This window comes from Paramisgurnus dabryanus, chromosome 20 (genome assembly GCF_030506205.2).
Source record: "Paramisgurnus dabryanus chromosome 20, PD_genome_1.1, whole genome shotgun sequence".
NCBI lineage: Eukaryota > Metazoa > Chordata > Actinopteri > Cypriniformes > Cobitidae > Paramisgurnus > Paramisgurnus dabryanus.
The window spans coordinates 5,142,422-5,158,285 of NC_133356.1; the positions used below are offsets into that span (position 1 = coordinate 5,142,422).

At 34.6% G+C, this 15,864-nt stretch overlaps 1 protein-coding gene and 1 long non-coding RNA gene across 11 annotated transcripts in view; both read right to left on the reverse strand.

Annotated features, from left to right (window-relative positions):
• The window catches only part of LOC135786627 (uncharacterized), a 480,312-nt gene that overhangs the window by 58,202 nt on the left and 406,246 nt on the right, over positions 1–15,864 (reverse strand). The window lies entirely within an intron of this gene.
• The window catches only part of ablim1a (actin binding LIM protein 1a), a 62,130-nt gene that overhangs the window by 13,721 nt on the left and 32,545 nt on the right, over positions 1–15,864 (reverse strand). For 7 of the 10 annotated variants that reach the window (XR_010546959.1, XR_010546958.2, XR_010546954.2 and 4 more), the window contains exons 2-13: positions 15,556–15,690; positions 11,454–11,637; positions 11,242–11,354; positions 9,330–9,456; positions 8,790–8,883; positions 7,255–7,342; positions 4,828–4,886; positions 4,586–4,630; positions 2,037–2,114; positions 1,452–1,607; positions 1,021–1,065; positions 48–71 (exon numbers count right to left, since the gene is read on the reverse strand). Coding sequence is in view for 1 of the 10 variants with exons in the window: in XM_065296112.2 (XP_065152184.1) it covers positions 48–71; positions 1,021–1,065; positions 1,452–1,607; positions 2,037–2,114; positions 4,828–4,886; positions 7,255–7,342; positions 8,790–8,883; positions 9,330–9,456; positions 11,242–11,354; positions 11,454–11,637; positions 15,556–15,690 (1,103 nt within the window). In the remaining 9 variants the exon portion in view is untranslated. The remainder of the gene's footprint in view (positions 1–47; positions 72–1,020; positions 1,066–1,451; positions 1,608–2,036; positions 2,115–4,585; positions 4,631–4,827; positions 4,887–7,254; positions 7,343–8,789; positions 8,884–9,329; positions 9,457–11,241; positions 11,355–11,453; positions 11,638–15,555; positions 15,691–15,864) is intronic. The other 3 variants (XR_010546956.2, XR_010546960.1, XM_065296112.2) reach the window with 1 other exon arrangement.

The window sequence follows — 15,864 nt, forward strand, 5'->3', positions numbered from 1 at the left end:
TAACATTTTTAAGACATTATCATTGACTGAATCTAAATCTGACTTACATCAGTCGGTGTAGGTGACCTGGTCTGAAACAAGACGAAATAAACAAGTCAAAACAAAAGATGTTATTTGTCAAACACATTTGCAATTGATTATTGAATAAAAATTAGAATAGACAAAACTTGGGTCATACTTCACTACACAATCAAAACATTTATTACTTTTTCTGAATGCAGAATGCATTTATACAAAGCATTTATCATTTATTCAAACACTGTAAAAAACTTTGCTGCCTTAAAATTTTTTGTTAAATCAACTCAGATTTACAGAGATTAGTTGTCACAACTTATAAAAATATAGTTGAGAAAAGTCAACTTAAATTAACTCACATGTAGTTATAACAACTCATCTCTAGTCAAGATAAATACTTATTAAGTTGAAATGACTTGTAAATCAGAGTTGATTCAACTAAAATTTTTAAGGCAGCAAAGTATTTTTTACAGTGAAGCAACTAGGGACTATGGGTAAAAATTAGCCAATACTGGCAAAATCTGGCACATTTTACATATTATTATTGTACACTGTCTGTGATTAAATAAATACATAAACGAGAAAGCATTTAAAATATAACATAAGAGCAACATCTAACATCACTGTAAAAAAATTCATTTTGTCAAACCAACATATATTTTTATCTTACTTTAACTTAACAAATTAAGTTACACTATTTCAACTGGTTTTTATAAGTTATGTCAACTTATTACAGGTCAAAACCTAAAATAGTAGGTTGAATTGACTTGCCCAAAACCAAGTTGTTTTAACTCCATCCTGCATTTTCTTTACAGTGATCTAAGAAGGCGAATTCGACATTTAACAAAATAAAGTATTGTGATGTTAATTTTAAATACAAATTATTGTATTACAATAAGAATATGCATAAAAATTATAAACAAATAGACATAAAACATGGTAGGTATAAATGAGAGATTTGGAGGCCTATTACTGCACAGATGAAAGATCATGTGACTAACTTACTCTGTCATCTGGCTTGGGTGAACACTCTCTCCTGGAGCTCTGGAGCTGTTAAAAGATGATGTTGTATAAATAAAGTACACGTGTGTTTGCTGAATATGAGAGAAAAATTATTAATGTGGACTACTGTAAGCAGTTTGTAAGTACACATTTAGTACATCCATACATAATAGATGACACAGTACACATTTAAATCAAGCTATTCTTACTGTCAATATTGAAAGCACAAACTTGGCTTTCTCAAAAATCTTAACTCTGCAGCAATGCAAGCTCACCGCATTGCATTCTGGGATAGCAAACAAATGCAAAGCTCAGAATTTTGCCAAAATGAATTATCTTAAAGCAGACTTATTTAATTGCCTCTTTCTGGAGCGGCGTCGACTCTGTGAGACCTAAAAATGCTATTTTTATTTCTTTTTTGGACATCTCGTTACCTCTCCCACACTCTCTCTTTCCTCCGACTCATCCAGTGATGTGGTATAAAGAGGCTCATAGTTGATCAGATCTGGACGCTCAATGTCATAAATGGCTTTGACTTTGGGAATGGCTGCTAAATCTCTGTAATCAAGGATCTCATTGTCTACTTTTGCCTAGGAGGAAAGAAACACACAAATATATACAGAAAGAAGTTTACACAGCTACATGTAACACACAACATAAGCTCTCAAAACACAGCTGTGCAGTTTCTACAACAAGTATGGGTCAGAAACAAATATGATAAAATAAACTGTTTGGACTGTAAAGCCCAATTTCTAGTTCTGTGTCGATAGTATGCCGCAGCCTACGCATAGATGCCAACCCTACGCCGCTACTCGCACATCTCAAAAAAGGTAAAAACACAATCAGTTCTACGTGAACCACAAGCGCTGTGATTTTAATACTGAACTATGCCCGTGGACATTGCCTACTGGCGATCTACATGTGTAAATGCATGTGAAGTATAAATAAAAACTACTGCGTAATGCGAGAAAAATGGCAGATTGTGTGGAAAGATTGTGTATTTATACTGATATACTTACATATAAAGTGTGACCCGGTGAGCCAGGTATGCTTGAACCAGGTCGGGAACATATACTCTCAGACGATGAGCGTGTCGGCTGTAAAACAAGCAGAAGTTTAGAGCATACGGCCCAGAATCACTCGCAGGCAGCATTAAAGGTGCAGTGTGTAGATTTTTAGCACCATCTAGAGGTGAGACTGTGAATCGCAACCAACGGCTCAGTACACAGCTCATTTCTCTGGCCAAAATTCAAGGATTAAAATGCGCTTCTCTGGCCAAAAATATTTTTGAAATACATGCGTAATACATTTTGTTGAAAGTAAAGCTTAATTAAATATATTTTTATTTGAAAATATATTAAGTTTAACTTTTAACCATCATATATTAGCATATATTTCAGAAAGTATTTATGGGGCAACAAATACATTACTAATTGTACAACCAATAAAGCAAAAAAAAATCCTGTCAAAATATACGTTTGTATAATATGTATAAAGTATAGACGGTTTGTCTTTGATCTGACGCACGTGCGCTGACGCGATACACGTCTGGTCCAAACTTTACTTATGGTTTCATTTTTTTAATGGTCTGACTAGTTGCTAAACTGATCTCTTGAACAAATACCTCGTCAAAAATAACAAATGTTTTGATTTCCTAGGTAATCTATGTGTTGTTTTTTTGCTTGTTATATAAATAAACTACGTTTAAAGAACTTTGTTGTTATTTATTCTTATAGGGGAGTTTACTGGAAGTTACGTGTGGACCACGACAGCCGCTTGTTTAAGTTGTTACTGCTGAAACCGTATACAAGTATAAAATGTATGTGCATGTATAAAATAAATAATTTTTTAGTATTTTTTTAGTTGAAAATATATTTAATTGTAACTTTTTCAAACCTAAAAACAATGTTTTTCTAATGCGATGTGAATATAAAGACCACCATGTTTCTACAGCAGCTCCCCCCATACGACAAAAAAATATTTTTAAATATATTATTTAAATATATTTTAAGATATAAAAAAATTGTCAAAAATATATTGGTGAAAAATACATTTTTGTTCACATATTTCAGCACATATATTTTCTGGCCATTTTTTGTATATTTAAATTTTTTTTTTTTTTTTGCGTATGGGGGGCTACTGTAAAAACATGGTGGCACAAAATGCCGACTTCCATGTTAAAGGGGCAATAAGTAGGATTTTAAGTGTCTTATTAATCAAAATCAATGTCTTTATTCATGAATATGTCCTCGTTTGTGTCAAATGACATCTGCCAGTGATCTGATTTTTCTTTGTAAGCTTAGAATTTCTTCTCTTTACTTTCATTGAACGGGTAAGTCCAAGGAGGTTTCCATGTCATTCCGCCATATTGATAAACTATAATAGCAGAGAGGGACAAAAAGCACTAGCCTACCAACGCGTTACCACAACGCGTTTTCATTCAGAACACGTGAACCAGCTGCAACGGACAAGGAGATCAGCGATTACATAACGGCTACCGTAGTTGCAACACGCATTTGGAAAGGGGAGGCGCTAGAAAGCACTGTTCGTTTGAATGCAAAATACAATTCCACCACTCGATGGGGGTAGATCCTACTTATTGCCCCTTTAAGGGACCCGCGGTGTATGTAAATAAAAACGGCTCATTCTAAGCCAAGGTAATAAAAACAATACAGTTCATTATGTAAGGTCTTAAAACACCACTAATAATAAAGTTATGTATATTATATTGCATTTCTGTCAAAAGATCTTTCTAAAAGTTACACAATGCACCTTTAAGTAAATGACAGTAAAGAAAAATATCTACATAAAAAAAATGATGAGTTAGTTAGAAATTAGGCATTTTCACAAGTTGCATTGCACTTTTGGAGTCCACTGTACATGACAATAGATAAAGTAAGATATTCATTGTTTACTGACATAGAGGTTAGCCAATCATGGCTTAGAAAGACAGTCAGCTGATCAGCGCTATTATAACTTTCAGAAGTTATAACAAATCGAACAAAGCAATGCACCAAAATCAGTAAGAGTGTGTTAGAGCATCTAAATCAATACATTTTTATGACCTGTAAACAATGACAAATGTTATTGAGGACACAAGACTGAATGATGACACCCCCTTCTTATAACAAAACTAAAAACAGATGTTTCATCATAAAACCATTCATTTGCTTCCCACACAATGAATGAGACTCAATGTCATGTTTCAGACGACAGGAAGAAATGTAAGTCTGAAATTACACGGCACACAGAAATGCTGCCGTGCACCGTGAGTGATCACAGCTACTTGGCTTGATTTGAGAATCGCAAGTGGGTTCTTTAAGTCTACCTGTTCTGGTCTATACTCTCATCTCAGGACGAATCCAGCCAATAGCAGTGAAAGCACACATCTGGTTTTAAAGACCAAATCTGTGATAGTACTGAACAAACCAGATGTGAATGATGGTTGTTTATGGCTAAAACTGAGAGCAGGTGGTCTGGGAACTGCAGTATACTGTCAGTAATGGAGTCAGGAGGTAGCACATGGTCATACGAGGCCATGGCTCAGCTAAAACAGTGAATACAGTACCTGCCTTTCTGTTTTGCTGACGAGAGCTAAAGATGCAGGCAACAGCTGTGGAAGAAGACACATGGATTTGACATTGAACACAATGCAGAATATCCTGATTTCAACCCAAGGATCCTCTACAATAGCCACGTTCACAATGAGATATGTTTACTTTTAGAAAGGAGATTATCAGCAGGTACAGTAGGAACATCACAGGACATCTTTTTAAGCAATGAACATGACGAAGAAACAGACTCTCTTACCCTCGGTCTGTCCTCTGCTCTAGGTGAGTGTTTACAGCTTGGATGCCAAACTGTTGATCCTGCGAACACAACCAAGCAGATGGCAATGCAAAGCATCCAAGATAACAAACATACAGCAAGATGCCACGTGCAGCGTACAAATTGGTTATGCAAGTAAATTGAACCTACAATTTTAAGTTTTTGACTTGTATGTATTTGATATAACTTATAAACAGCTGAAATAATTTTACTCTGCGGACCGCAATTTTATTCTGTAAAATAAGAAAATTTGTATCAATGTATTCCAAATTATGTTGGTAGATGCCTCTTTTAAATTCAGGCATGCCCAATTCTGCAAAAAATGATTAAAGTTAAACAAAAATTTATGTTGATATGACTCTTTTTTTAAGTGCAGGGAGGTTATAATGGCCAATTTCTGAAAGCACCCTTTAAGTGTTGTACTGTTGGTAAAAAAGCAAAAATAAAAATACCTACAATGTAAAAAATGCAGCATTTTGTCAAATCAACATATATTTTTATTAGGGCTGTCAAAAGATTATACATGTATGTGTGCATTTATATGTACATAATAATTACACACACATTTATAATGTGAACACAAACTTTTATTTTGCATGCGATTAATTGCGATAAATCTTTTGACAGCCCTAATTGTTATGCTACTTAAACTTAAAAAATCAAGTTAAACAGCTTCAACTTCTTTGTATAAGTTATGTCAACTACTCAGAGGTCACAACTTAAAGTATGTTGATATGACTCTTTTTTTAAGTGCAGGGAGGTTATAATGGCCAATTTCTGAAAGCACCCTTTAAGTGTTGTACTGTTGGTTAAAAATCAAAAATCAAAATACCTACAATGTAAAAATAAATGCAGCATTTTGTCAAATCAACATATATTTTTATTAGGGCTGTCAAAAGATTAATCACGATTAATAGCAAAATAAAAGTTTGTTTTTGCATAATATATGTGTGTGCACAGTGTGTAATTAATTTGTATATAAATACACACACATGTATGTATTTAAGAAACATTAACATGTATGTATTTTTTTTAGATTTTTAAAGATTTTGTATTAAATATAAATTAAAAAATATTTACATAATTTTTTTTAATTAAATGTATACATGTATGTGTGCATTTATATGTACATAATAATTACACACACATATATAGACGGTTTCATCGTACACACATGATACACGTCTGGATCCTAACCTTACTTCTGGTTTCGTTTTTTTTAATGGTCTGACTAGTTGCTAAACTGATCTCTTGAACAAATGCCTCGTCGAAAATAACAAATGTTTTGGTTTACTAGGTAATCTATGTGTTGTTTTTTTTGCTTGTTATATAAATAAACTACTTTTAAAGAACTTCGTTGTTATTTATTCTTAGCGGAGTTTACCGGAAGTTACGTGCGGACTGTGACAGCCACTTGTTTATGTTGTTACTGCTGAAACGGTCTATAATGCGAACACAAACTTTTATTTTGCATGCGATTAATTGCGATAAATCTTTTGACAGCCCTAATTGTTATGCTACTTAAACTTAAAAAATCAAGTTAAACAGCTTCAACTTCTTTGTATAAGTTATGTCAACTACTCAGAGGTCACAACTTAAAGTATGTTGAATTGATTTGCAAAACCAAGTTGTTTTAACTTCATGCTGCATTTTTGCTAAAAGCTATTTTTATAATGCATAATGTTTATTGCTATGTGCATAATGCATTACAGAGAAACAAATGCTCTGGCTGCTTAAGGAAACTCAATCAATTAAATTGCAAAGTTACATTTTTTGACAGTGATTTGCTTTTGATTCTTAAAGAAAAGATTCACCAAAAATGAAAATTAGGCCATATTTTACTGTCTGTATACAGTATAGATTTCTTCTTTCAGTCAAACACAGATGAAGTTATATTAAATAATATCCTGGTTATTCAGGTTTATAATGGCATTGGATAATGCCCCATTTTCAAAAGCTCCAAAAAGTGCATCTATCCATCAAAAAATAATCCATACAATTAAATGTCTTGTGAGGTGAAGTAATGGTTTTTTTTTAAGGAAACATCTATATTTCAGACTACTTTATAAATGTCATATGCACGTTTATGAGAGAGTTGAGGTCAGGGAGGGGGCGGCTAACATCTGACCCAAGAATACAAAAACCCATTGCTTTACTTCAGAAGACATTTTTAAACTGTATGGATTAGTTTTTGATGGATGGATGCACATACTTTTGGAGATGTAAAAATGGGGCACTATCCAATGTCATTATAAAGCTGAAAAGAACCAGGATTATTATTTATTATATAAAATATTAAGCAAAATATAGGCAAATTTTAATTTCACACTTCAAAACTTTGACCAGTTTTTGTTTAATAATTGTTTGTTGTTGAATATAATTTCCAGTCTAATATACATACAGACTCACCTTGCACATACATCTCTTCTCCCTCTGTAAACATCTGATTACACCTGCTGCAGCGGGCACAGCTGGGATGATAGTGCTTGTCTCCTGCCTAAGGAACAAACACACGCATGCATTAAGTCCTATAAATTCAATATCCGTTATGAAAGACACCAATGGCTTGATGTTTTGCATATGTATTATGGAAGGTGATACATAGTTTATGACTGATCATAAAGCTCAAACTTATCAGATATAATACAGAAATGTCAATGTCACAAACGTAATGCAAACCCTAAACCTAACCCTAAACCCAACTCTTAACCCTCAAACAGCCCATTAAAGGGGTGTCAGAAAGTAAGGACCACTTAACTCTCCTTGTCCTCACTTCAATGGTCTTACAAAATTTGGTTCTCACAAAGAAAGCTGTACAAGTACACACGCATGCACACACACACACAAACAAACATGCGCAAACACAGACTTCAGAGTCTTTAAAGAGACTTACTAAACATCAGGTTGAATCTTGGGACAAAAAACTACACAAAATTCTTAAGGTCTGTTGTTGTCCAGACTCAGAGCAGCTGACAAATACATCCCATCATAACAAACAGTAAGACAAAGATCAGCCATTCCTTTAACAGCCAATCAGAGTCTAAGAGCTTGATGAAACTTCCTCAATTTCCTCTTGTTGCAAAACTGTTGAGAAATTCTGAGCGGTTATCAGCTTGCGATCGAATGTATTTAACATCCGTGTCACAAACTGTTTTTGGTTTTGGAACGGAGTATGATACTGTACTGCATGTAAACACATATGTGTACTATGTCCCTGTTGCTTCCTATAGGATTCTTTTATTTAAGATCATTTACTAACACTAATTTATCACTTCGCTAATTTACCGGTTTGCCTTTAAAAAACAATAAATCAGCCGATTAATGCAATTTCCTGTGGTTCAGTATTTCCTGTTGAAACAGGAAGTTGGGCTTATCAACGTTTAAAGGACACATATTATGCCCATTTTTACAAGATGTAATATAAGTGTCAGGTGTGCCTAGAATGTGTCTGTAAAGTTTTAGCTCAAAATACCCCACAGATCATTTGTCATAGCCAAATGCCCCTTTTTGAGTGGGAGCAAAAAGCACTGTTTTCATCTGTGTACCTTTAAATGCAAATGAGTGTTACCAATAGTGAGCGTTTTTGGTTAAAATAGATCTGAATCATGTGAATACAGTATGAGACAGAAGTATCTTTAGCTTTATGTGCTAAGGAACACATTCAGAAAAGCTTTTGGGTAAAATTAACCAGTCAGTCAGTGGCTGTGGGCGGGGCTTTATCAGTGTGATGTCACATTAATAAGAGAATCAAACAGCATGTCTAATGAGGCTGCTTTGGTTAAATGGGGATTAAGAAAAGATGTGGATTTTTTTTCATTGTAGGGCTGTTGTGTTCACACACATTTATGTCCAAAAACACCTTGTAAAAATGGATTTGTGCCTTTTTAATTTGCCTACTACCAGCTCTGAACCTTAAATCACTCCAGTGTGTTTTTGTTTTATACCTCCAAAACTTTACCAGTGATGAACTGCTGACAGGCTTCACACTGCACCCCGAACAGGACCTGATAATCTCTCTCACAGTAGGGGGCGCCATCCCTGTCAACATAACACGTGTACAAACAAGTGAGACGCAGTGCAAAAATGGATACTAACGATACTGCAAAAATGTTTTATTTAAATACTGCTCTTATTTTTCTTACAAATATGTTTTCATCATTTTGTTAACCACAAAATTGTTGTGTCAGTGTCAGAATATCAATGTTACTGCTTATGCTATTCATGTCAAATATAGAAGAATGTAAGTTATAATAATATATAATGATTATAATAAACATGATCATGGTTGCTGTTTCAAATCACATTCTACTGCCTACATAGGGAGCTACTATAGGATTGCATACAAACTGTCATCCACATAAGAGATGACAATGGTGTTTTGGAAAAGGGACAAAGCCAGCGTCTGTGTGTGTATGATTTTATACAGAAAAAGATTTGGTCAGTTTGTGTATGTATCTGCTTTTCTGTGTGTGTGTGTATCTTACTTGCTGATGTACTCTCCAGTCAGTACTTTGGCACAAGCTTTACATTTAAAACAGCCCAAGTGCCACTGACGCTCCAGAGCCAACAGAGCCTGACCGTTCTTAATATCCCTGCCACAGCCCGCACAACCTGACACACATACACGCACACAGACATACATACAAAAAAAGTTCAAACTAGGGCTGTCAAAAGATTAATCGCGATTAATCGCAAACAAAATAAAAGTTTGAGTTTGCATAATATATTTGTGTGCACTGTGTGTAATTATTATGTAGGGGAGAGCAGGGGCGAAAGTAACATTTTTCAGAAAAACTTAATTTTAAAAATAATTTTTTAGACAGAGATATGTTTTTGCTGTAGTCAGTAACTCACAAGTGTGGTCTATCAATACCAGGTGGAATTTTGAACAAATGTAAAACGACTTCAGTATAATTTCACTTTGAAAATAAGTAGTGAATTGTTAAAAGTAATACAACAAAACAAGAAAGATTTTTGTGTTACACTTGTTTGTATTAAATATACGTGACTATGACCTCGTTAATATGTAACTGCAAACTTATTTTTTCATTTATCTTAGTAAAAAATAATGAAATTACATTTTCATTTTCATATTCGTTTCAAAAGCAACCAACAGTACAAACTTAAATTGTTGAGAATAAAAAAAAATTCAACAGTTTAAACACTATGCAAATGAAATTAAATCAAATTAGAATAATATAAATTTTCAACATATACAACAGTATTAGCACAGCAGCGGGACAAAAGTAAGTATTACTTTCGTCCCGACAGGATCTCCTCACATTTAAACACAACTTACTTTTATTTTGAAAAACTCTGAGAAGTGAAACTTCAGGATGTATTAGAGCACTAAATAACCTGTAGATTGATCAGTATTGTAACACATGAAACGAGAAACACAATGCGTTTTAAGAAAAAAATGACTGCTTTTGGATTTTACTTATTGCTGGATCTACACGCGGAAAACGGTGAGTAAATAATGCAATTTTTGTCAAATCTGTCAAGGGTTTGTGTGATAAAGATGCTGTCATAGTTTGGAATGCAAATGTTATCAAGGCTCTGAGAAAATCGCTTTTTTAATTTCGTCCCACGTTACTTTTGCCCCGGTTCTCCCCTATATATAAATACACACATACATTTATAAATTCAATAAATGTTTCATTTATATATCATTTTTTAAATGTATATTTAATATCAAAATATCAAAATATATTTATATACATGCATGTGTATTTTCTAAGAAAAGACAAAACAATTTCACGGTGACAAATCTGTTTTTATATGTATAATTAGGTCTGTCAAAATATTTTGTATTAATATATACAAAATAATTACACACAGTGCAACATGTATTATGCAAATGTAAATGTTTATTTTGAATGCGATTAATCATGATTAATTGCGATTAATCACGATTAATCGTATTCAAAATAAACATTTACTTTGCATAATATATGTCTGTGCACTGTATGTAATAATTTTTTATATATTAATACAAAATCTTTTGACAGCCCTAATTAAAACATATAAAAACAGATTTGTCACCGTGAAATAGTTTTGTCTTTTCTTAGAAAACCATATTCACATTTAGCGGCCATAGAGATTAATTAACCGTTTTACATTACAAAACTTAGATAACAGCAGGTACATTGTAAACACAATTTGGGTATTCTATAGGACTCTAATCCATTAAACACCAGGCCAGTAAAAGAAACTTCAACAGTATAATCTCTGTACTTTTTACACATATTGTCAGACCTGATTCTTCTGAGCATTTAAACAATCAGAAGTGGATTTTATGGTAGAGTATGAGGCAGTGTTTGGTTGTTGAAATGTATAGTTTTGTAGTTTTGTTGTATTTTATATGGCTCTTTAGTTTGGCATGATTTAACTTACTGCTGGGTCCTTTGATTTCTTTGGTGGGACCTGGAGACATGGGCTCGGCACAATACTGGCACAAACAGTCCTTGCCATTGAATGTCACTCTATCACCAGCAGGAAACGGCCTCCTATGGGTCATAAAATAAACAACCTTCTTTAAAACTCCTCCCAGTGCTGGACTTACCGTAAACCACAGTGTCAAAGACTGTATGTCCTTGAGCTCTTACTTGCAGATCGTGCACACAAAGCACGATGGGTGGTAGGTCTTTCCGAGCGCCGTCACCACCTCGCCCTCCACGAACTCTCCGCAGATGTTACAGCGGGTGCCATGGATGCGCTGGTAGTCCAGGGTGCACATGTATTCCCCATTCTTCATGAAAAATCCTCCCTGAGCCAGATCGCAGCCGCATACTACATCAAAACACACACACATTAACGCTGGTACTTTTATTAATGCAGGAGAGGCCGGTTTACTATAAAAATACATTAGTGCAAAAACGCTTTACATTACTGCATTGCAAGATGTTTTCCATCACTCACAAATGTAAATAACGTAAAAGCAGTTTGAAAACACATCTACCATGGTATACAGTAATCTACGTACTACTTGAAATTTCAGTGCCACTTAAAAACCATTAGACTACATTCTATATATGGTCACTTTTTATATGCTTTCATACAACATACCCTTTCTTGCATGAGTTTATACATAATGTACTGTAAATTAGTGGCTTATGGGTTAATTGTAATGTTTCTGCTATTGTAACAAGACAATGTAAGAGTATTGACGTACTAGGAATAGTAAGAGTTAAAAATAAATCTAAGGACAATGACTCAAGGATGATCCTGAGAAAACACAATGGTCAGAAACCTTGAGATGTCCAATCTAAGGTCTCTGAAACAACAGCTTTTCAAAGCCACGTTTAGTGCTCATTGTGTTTCATTTTGAGCTCTTAAAGGACAAGTTTAAATAAAAATCCTGTCATTATCGATTCACCTTCATATCATCTCTATGACTTCCTTCCTTCCCATTTCGCTGGCCAAAAATAAATTTTAAATATATGCTAAATACATTTTGTAGAAAGTAATGCTTAATTTAATATATTTTTGAATTTGGAAATATGTTTAGTTTTAGCTTTATATATCAACATATATTTCAAAATGTATTTCAAGGGCAAGCAAAAATATATTTCTAATTTTACATCCCATATTGCAAAAATGTATTATTTACAAAAATATTTTAAATATATGGTAAGTACAAGTAAATTTTATAAAGTATATTTTTGAAGTTGAAACTATATTTAATTTTAACCTTTTAAAAACTGTTATGTTTACAGGTTTTTAACAAAAACAAAGTTTTTCTTTCAATGCATCATGAATATATTTCATTGGAATTAAATATTAAGAGGGCTAAATATATTTTTTAATGCTTTAAAATGTATTTATTTCTTAAAATATATTAAAAATATACAAATAATGGCCAAAAAATATATGGGTGAAAAATATATTTTTGTAAACATATTTCAAATATTTCAGCAAATGATTTTTTGGCCATTTTTGTATATTTTGAAAAATATACTATAAAACATTTTTTGCCATATGGGTTGTAATACAAAACTAAAATGCACAGGCAAAATCAATACTGATCTCATCCCGAGCATTGTCTGTGACTAATACAGTTTGTGAGATTATAGTAGATGTGTGCATGTATGTATGGGAAGCAGCTCTGCAGTGTTGTTATGTAATTGACAGCGCAGTTCTTCACAATCTGCTCAAATAAAATAAGTTTAAGAAACATATGCAGTACAATGTTAGATGCTGGACCCAATAAAAAGCCTGGAAACCTTGCACACTAGTCTTAACCGGATATGTGTGACACTCATGGACCACATGCTAGAACATGTTGCTTGCAATACCAAGGTTGTGGGTTCATATCTATAATGATAAAATATATACTTTAAAGGGGACATATCATGAAAATCTGACTTTTGTTTAAGTGCTATAATTGGGTCCCCAGTGCTTTTATCAACCTAGAAAATGTGAAAAAGATCAACCCAGTAACTTAGTTTTGGTAAACCATTCTCTGCAAGCATGTAAAAAAAGGGCATTGAAATTTGGCTCCCCCTTTGATGTCAGAAGGGGATAATACCGCCCCTTAATCTGCACTATCCAACCACAGCATTTGCATTTTAAAGGACACACCTAAAAAAGCACATTTTTGCTCACACCAACAAAGTGGCAATTTTAACATGTTATAATAAATTATCTGTGGGGTATTTTGAGCTAAAACTTTACATACACACTCTGGGGACACCAAAGATTTATTTTACATCTTAAAAGTCTTGTGAAATGTCCCCTTTAATATTTGCATAAAAGTGTCAGCTCTATGGATAAATGATAATATATATGTAATAAGTCATATTTTTATCTTAAAGAAATAAAAGTTTTAGTAAGAACTATTATAAAGAGAATATCAACACAAATCCATCATGGCACGCATATAAGTGTTTCTCCTTTGAAAGTGTGAAATTCACTGAATAATTTTATCTGATGCATAAATGAATAAGTAATCGACTTGGTAACAATATCCTGACACATTTCCTACAAACTGACTTTCATCTCTGAGCGAAGCAGACACAAAAGAATTCATTAGCACCATTTCAGCTACTGAATAAATATATATTTTGTTTCATTTTTATATCACATTACATGGTCCACATATATAGACGATTTCATCTGTGTTTGGACAGAACTTAACTTCAGTTCTCTATAATACTGGAAATGTTTTGGTTTCCTAAAGACGAGGGGAGACGGTGTGTATGGAACACTGCTATGTGAATGGAGGTTTGGCAGCCGATCTGTAGTTAAGATTGTATACATTATATAGGACACTACACATTTTACACAGTAACATTAGCTCAGTTTAGTTTTTATACACTGATTTGAACTAAGGTAGTCTATGGGCCCTATTTTAACGATCTGAAACGCAAGTGCGAAGCGCAATGTGCAAGTGACTTTGTGGGCGGATCTTGGGAGCTGTTGCTATTTTCCCGGCGGGAGAAATAACTCTTGCGCCGGGTGCAAAACAATAAGGGGTTGGTCTGAAGTAGGTTCATTATTCATAGGTGTGGTTTGGGCGTAACGTCAAATAAACCAATCAGAACGCTATCCAACATTCCCTTTAAACGCAAGTGCGCAAGTTTCATGGCAGGTTGCTATTATTATGACAGATTTATCAGGCACACGCCAGGAGCGGTTCACAGCCGAGGAGACTGACGTTCTTGTAAGAGCAGTCAAAGGCAGAGAAGTTGTTTTGTATGGGGATAGGAGAAACCCGCCCAAATCAGCGTAGATTAAACAGGCGTGAGAGGAAATAGCACAGTCTCATCAGCTGACATCCCCATCGTTGTGCCAAGCGCTACAATGATGTCAGGAGACGGGGGAATCCCAAGCTTGCCAGCATAAATCGGGCACGCCGTGTAACGGGAGGTGGATCTGCCTCAGGACCTGACGCCAGCAGAGGACATCGCTGCGTCCACCCTCACCGCTGAAAGGGTTTGGGGGCTTTGAAATCGGACCCAAGAAACGCAAGCAAGGTCCAACCCCAAAGTTCACTTACAAATCAAGTTCATATACATTAAGGTTTCTTATAAAAATATTTTAATCGTTATTTGCATGATAATTTTTTTAACGCAGCCAAACAATAAATAAAAACTATCACCACAATGCTCACCACAATGATTTCCCTTATCTCATGTGTTAATATTTTTTATTGTAACAATTTATGATTTTTATTGCAAAAATAACTGTTGCATCTGTGTAGATTAGATAAGCAAAGTGTGTGCGCGTTGTGCACGCTATACATTATGGTCAAGCATGCGACCTTAAAATAGCATAATGAACCACGCGCAACGCACCACTGACTTTAGACTAGTTTTTTTTGGTCAGTGGTGCAATTGTTTTTTGAAACTGCAAAATAGCATCAGGGATGGTTTGCACCGCAACACGCCTCCTTTTTTGCGCTGAACCGCCCAGGGAGCGCAAGTTCATTCCCTAGTTTGCCGACGTGCGTCTGTGGAGGGAAAAACCCGCTGTGCGCCGGTGCAAAATATGAATGATACATGCGTCACTGACAAAGTCAATTGCGCTGGGTGCAAGATAGGGCCCTATGTGTATTTATTTAGGTTGTTATCAGAAATAAACTACTCTAAAAGGATTCTGTTGTTGTTATTAATTCTTTGGGGAAGATTACCAGAAGTTACATTTGTTTCACAAAAGCCGTTTGTTTATGTTGTTGAAACTGTTTATACACAATATTGATTTACTCACCTTTGCATGTAAAGCACTTGATGTGAAAGTGTTTGGCCTGCACTCGTAACACTTCTCCTTTGCACACCTCTCCACATTTAGCACAGCGAACCAAAGGCTTTTCTGTCTGATGGTGAGTTTCTTGTGTGTGGGCCACTGTATAGAGAACAGAAAGTTTGATTTTTATGTTGTTGTGAACTGCTGTACATGCTCTCTCTCTCTCTCTCTCTCTCTCTCTCTCTCTCTCTCTCTCTCTCTCTCTCTCTCTCTCTGTCTCTCTCTCTCCGTATACAATTTGATTATCCATTCATCTACCAATAACTGTGTAAC